Source organism: Harmonia axyridis, chromosome 1, assembly GCF_914767665.1.
Source record: "Harmonia axyridis chromosome 1, icHarAxyr1.1, whole genome shotgun sequence".
NCBI lineage: Eukaryota > Metazoa > Arthropoda > Insecta > Coleoptera > Coccinellidae > Harmonia > Harmonia axyridis.
Window position 1 is genome coordinate 11,298,503 of NC_059501.1, and position 5,165 is coordinate 11,303,667.

General features: G+C 31.2%; 2 protein-coding genes across 4 annotated transcripts; both read left to right on the top strand.

Moving 5' to 3' along the window:
• On the top strand, positions 1 to 2,823 carry LOC123689067. 3 transcript variants are annotated; one of them, XM_045627862.1, is made up of 5 exons: positions 6 to 169; positions 704 to 1,015; positions 1,487 to 1,495; positions 1,980 to 2,291; positions 2,689 to 2,823. In XM_045627862.1, the coding sequence occupies exons 1-5, from the start codon at positions 119 to 121 to the stop codon at positions 2,710 to 2,712; spliced, it is 708 nt and encodes a 235-aa protein (XP_045483818.1). In that variant the 5' UTR covers positions 6 to 118; the 3' UTR covers positions 2,713 to 2,823. The 3 variants fall into 3 exon arrangements, with proteins under 3 accessions (XP_045483819.1, XP_045483818.1, XP_045483820.1); XM_045627864.1 differs by lacking the exon at positions 6 to 169 and adding an exon at positions 443 to 458; XM_045627863.1 differs by lacking the exon at positions 1,487 to 1,495 and having other exon boundaries at positions 1 to 169.
• Positions 2,824 to 4,249: 1,426 nt separating this feature from the next.
• Positions 4,250 to 4,846, top strand: LOC123671013. Its single transcript, XM_045604647.1, has 2 exons — positions 4,250 to 4,421; positions 4,478 to 4,846. The coding sequence occupies exons 1-2, from the start codon at positions 4,275 to 4,277 to the stop codon at positions 4,844 to 4,846; spliced, it is 516 nt and encodes a 171-aa protein (XP_045460603.1). The 5' UTR covers positions 4,250 to 4,274.
• Positions 4,847 to 5,165: the final 319 nt, after the last annotated feature.

Sequence of the window (5,165 nt, forward strand, 5' to 3'; positions counted from 1 at the left end):
TAAAACATCGAGTCAATGATGCCATAAAACGCTTCATCACTTCGATAGCAATTTTTTATATATAATAGATATATGAAAGCAAAACCGACAGTGTCGAATTGATTTCATCACATTTAAGATGAATTTTATTACTTTTGTGCTTACCGTATTGTTATTTGCATGTGTTGCAGTATGTATTACGTTTTTTTTAAGTTTTGTGATTAGTGGATATGCATCTATTCATTTGACGAATTTTATTATCTGTTGTTGTTGATTTATAGTGTTCCAAACTTCCTTTTTATCTTGTTGAATCTTTAATTTCAGGGTTATCAATGTATTTGAACTGTTGTCTTTGAACAGATCGCCCTATCATTTCGTCACACTGTGTGTAGTTTTCGAATTCGATTCTGACCGGCCGTACTTTCGTATTAAGGAAACCGAACCTAGAAAGCAATAGAAACTTGAAAATTGCAAAATAGGTTAGGATCTTGAATGCCGCTGTTATGTTGCTTAATGTGCAAAATCTGATTTATTGAATACGGATCCCGTTACGACATTTTTTTTCATTAAGCAAACCCCTATTACTCTTCAGTTTTTTACCTATCCTAGAGACGGGGTCAACTTTTTTTTTGAATAACAATATATACTAAATACCATTTTGATCAAATAACTAAAGTACCTATTGGTTTGATCATTATTGACTTAAATAACCTCTGTTTCCTAGAGAGCAGAAGATTGTGCTTCAAAATTCAATGTAACGGCCGAAGATTGGAAGGAATTAAAGAAAGATACTGCCCATCCATCCGAGAAGATACTGTGTATGTTGAAATGCGAATATGAGAACGATGGTGCATTGAATCCTGACAAAACTATCAATGCTGAAAAACTGGTGAAAAAAATCACATCATGGAAACATCTGGACGAACCAATAAAAGCTGAACTCAAAGAATGTGTGCAGAAGGTTAAAGTTCCTCTCAACACTTGTGCCAACATGAAACCATACTTCGATTGTGTTCGAACAGCTGAAAATGAACAGGTGAATTTGTCTTTCAAATAAAGTCATTTTAATCTGACAAAAAACTATTCTTTTATCTTGCAGTTTCTTGGAATGATCTCAAGATGAAGTTTGAATACGCAATTTCAAAAGTTATTTATCCTCTCTCAAATGATGCAAATTCTTCATTCGAAGCATTTTTAAACCTTGAATATGAAAATTATGAATCAAAAAATTATTTATTCACGAACTATCAACTCAAAAATTAATTCGACATGAATAATTGAATTAAATAGTGAATCAAAAGGAATAATCCTGTTTCTATTTCTATACTTGTCATTGAAACCAATAATAATAAAAATATGAATTTGTTATAACTTGCAATTTCAGTTTTTGATATCAAAATTCGAAATATGTTTTTTTCTGTAATCTACAGTTCGATAATTTTAAAAATTGCTGACGTACTTCATATTGAACAGTATCGCATTTCACTAATTGTTCTATTTGTTTCAGGATAACAAGGTATCTAAAGCATAAACTTTCAACACTGTTTTACCATTGTCTGAATCCTACAAGTTTTTGAAGAAGAACCAGATGATGATTATAAAATTTTACCACGGCTCGAAATAAAAAATAATTAATAATTGGATGGAAGAGTGCAAGCTTTTTCTCTTCGCTATTTGTTTTTGGTGAACTACTACTATAGTTTGAAAAAATGTTGAAAGAAATTTTTATCAAGTACAAAACTTTTTGGTTTCATGCAGTTTTGTAATGTGTGCTACCGGTTTACAAATTATCATAAAAATTCAGTTAAAAAGCTGTTATTCATAAATTTGTTTGTTGTTCATTTTTCACATATGTAGCAATAATTCATTGATATTCGATCAACTCTTCTAATCATCTAGAAGAATAATGATAACCAGATATACTGAATGAAATTTGGGTAAAATAACTTCAGTTTCTATTCGTATAATCAATATCGACATAAATAACCTTTGTTTCATAGAATGGGGAAGATTGTGCTGCAAAATTCAATGTCACGGCAGATGATTGGACGGAACTCAAGAAAGATACTGCCCATCCTTCCGAGAAGATACTGTGTATGTTGAAATGCGAATACGAGAACGATGGTGCATTAAATCCTGACAAGACTATCAATGCTGAAAAACTGGTGAAAAAAATCACAGCCTGGAAACATTTGGACGAGCCAATAAAAGCTGAACTCAAAGAATGTGTGCAGAAGGTCAAAGTTCCTCTAAACACTTGTGCCAACATGAAACCATACTTTGATTGTGTTCGAACTGCTGAAAATGAACAGGTGAATTCATTTTTCAAATAAAGAACTCATTTGACAAAAAAATGGTTCTTTCATCTTGCAGTTCATTGAAAAAGGCATTTATTCTCTTTTCAATGTTCAAAAAACCATCAACTCAAAAAATGAATTTGAATTCAATAACTGAATGAATAAGTGAATCAATAGGTATCATCCTGTTTTTACTTCTATACTTCTTATAGAAACAAATAATCATGAGAACTCACTTCATCTGTTTTAGATATTAAGTTTCAATATATGTTTTTTCTGTTTTTTCCAATTCGGTAATTTTATAAATTGCTCCCTAGCTTCAGTTCGTTTCAGATTTTTTCTTTATAGTTCCTATTGCTCATTACAAAGATCGAATAGTATCGTATTTCAATAATTTTTGTACTTTTTTCAGGATAACAAAGTATCTAAGGCATAAACTTCCAACACTGTGTTTCGCCATTGACTGCATTTCACAAGTTTTAGAAGCAGAACTAATTGATGATGAAAACAAAATTGTACAACAGCTTGTAATAAAAAATATTGCATAGTTCGAATTTTCAATTTCAATTCCTTTGGAAAAAATCCTTTCCCAATAAAATTTCCGAAAAAAAGAAAAAGACAATATTAGACTAAAAAATTTATGATACAAGAATAGAGTTGAGGTATACTTCTCACAATTATCCTAGAGAAGATAATTGTTACTTAGAACTGTGCCTTCAACATTCACACTTATAACTATAACTATATTTAAAATTTTTAAAAATTGAAATTTGTTTGGGGGTTCCACTGGTTTGGCCTAGATTCCTCTTCTTATTCAATAATATTTCCTCAATTTTTCAATCAATCAATCAATCAATAAGTTTATTAAGACAATTGTCAATAAACATACAGTTACAGAGGATTCCTAATGAATCCTGTGAGTAACATAAAAATAAAAAAATTTCCTCAATTACTCCCCGCAAAAATTAAAGTACTTATGACCTATAACTATTCTATAATTTTCAACATTCACTAACTTAACCTTCACTCTAATATACACATTATGTGTAATCTTATTCCCCACAACTATCGCAGCAGAGATCTCGCACCAGAGCATGAAGCTTTTGGATTTTTATTCAGAAACACAAAATAAGGTTCTCGAATAATATCAGAAAAAATTTTCGATATCTCCACTTCAACTTGAACCAATGTTTATGAAAATATAAAAATAATTTTTTAATAAATTTCATCCTTGTGGATCATATGTTTACCAATATTCAGTTATGGGGTCTCCAAGGGTGCAAAGTGCGTATTAGTAAATGAACGCTCAGAAGTTTCAGGCTTCAGTTTAGTTTTCAGTTAGTGCTTTCTTAATTTTTTCCTCATTAGCAATAATATGCAGTAGAATCTAGTAATAATGTATTCAATAATATATGAAAATAGTAATTTACGTAACAAGTCCGGAAAATAGGTTTTTTTTGGACGAATAGACAAAATTCCAGGACGAGCGTAAGCGAGTCCTGGAAGTCTGTGAGTCCGAAAAAACCATTTTCGGGCGTGTTGCGTACAATATTTTTTCGGAAACCATGTAAAATAACACTATCGTTGCTGCTTTCCATATTTTATTGCGATTGCGATCAAAAAACATGCAAATTTTTGACAACTAATTTCATATGAACTGTCAGCCGTTATCTCGGTTGCTATGGATTCCATGATTTTTTTCCGGCCTAGTCTACGGCTACTTTCTCAGAGAAAAAGCGTCCGGGAAGTGAGCACTTCCCGGACGGTTGCCGAAAAAACTATATTTTAGAGCTCCAAAACTCAGAGATTTTCTTTAGTATTCCCAAGAATATATCCTAACAAGTGATTGCATATTATTTAATAATTCATAAATATTCATAAGGAACAAAAAATAATCGCAATCATATTAAAACCGAATATATAAATATTTCTATAATTGAAAATATTTCTAATACAAAAGGCTACTATCTCGTAAATCAAATATTAACTATCGCTATAATGAGATTCCAATTTGGCAATAAGAGATTCTACAACAGAACAGTCTCTCAAGAAGTCCATTCCATTCGAATAATTTTTGGTCTTGGGAACATCATGAAGTTAGTGATATGGCTATTGATGTTAGGAGTTCTAAACATATATGTGGTTGTGAGTTTTGTTTTCTTCGTAACCAGCTTGAAATTACTAAAGGCATCTATTTTCAGTTTGCTAAACCATCAAAATGTGCCATCGAAAATAATATAGGAAAGAGGGACAGAATCGAATTGAGTAAGAATCCCTACAAGCCCTCTGAAAAAATATTGTGTTTCCTGAAATGTGACTATGAAAGAACGGGAGCTCTAAGAATTGATAAAACAGTGGATGCAGATAAGGTTGTGGAACATTTGAATGCATGGAGATCTTTGAAGCTATCTACAAAACGGAGAATCAAGGAATGCGTGGAAGAAGTGAAAACTCAAGTAAATAACTGCTACGATATCGAACCATATTATCATTGTGTTCGAAAAGCTATTCAACTAGAGGTAAGATACGAAATGAATCATTTAATGCCGAAGATTGAAAATGAAGAATGAAATGGTAACTGTTTTATACAGGTGAATTTTTTAAGTTGAATCAGTTGAAAATCTCGGAAGGGAAACATCTCATAAGGAAAAAGTTATGAATTAAAAATTGATTGTTTTGAAGGGGAAGTCTACTTATGATAAAAACTTTTTCATTTACTTCACCTTGTGGGAATTATGGGGGTCAACTTTGGAATTTCAAATTAGAGCCCCTGTTTTTTATTTAAGATTCGTATTCTAAAGCAAAAAATACAAAAGTTTCGTACCAACTATTATTTTTCATAGGAAAAAATACTAGCAAGCATAGCAATGCATTGATAAATATTGAAAA

Bases quoted from the DNA above. Each gene is read 5' to 3' on its own strand.
- LOC123671013 (XM_045604647.1), top strand. From the start codon at position 4,275: ATGAGATTCCAATTTGGCAATAAGAGATTCTACAACAGAACAGTCTCT. The intron at 4,422-4,477 runs GTGAGTTTTGTT...ATCTATTTTCAG, and splicing joins TTCTAAACATATATGTGGTT to TTTGCTAAACCATCAAAATG.
- LOC123689067 (XM_045627862.1), top strand. From the start codon at position 119: ATGAATTTTATTACTTTTGTGCTTACCGTATTGTTATTTGCATGTGTT. The intron at 170-703 runs GTATGTATTACG...TCTGTTTCCTAG, and splicing joins TGTTATTTGCATGTGTTGCA to AGAGCAGAAGATTGTGCTTC. The intron at 2,292-2,688 runs GTGAATTCATTT...TACTTTTTTCAG, and splicing joins GAACTGCTGAAAATGAACAG to GATAACAAAGTATCTAAGGC.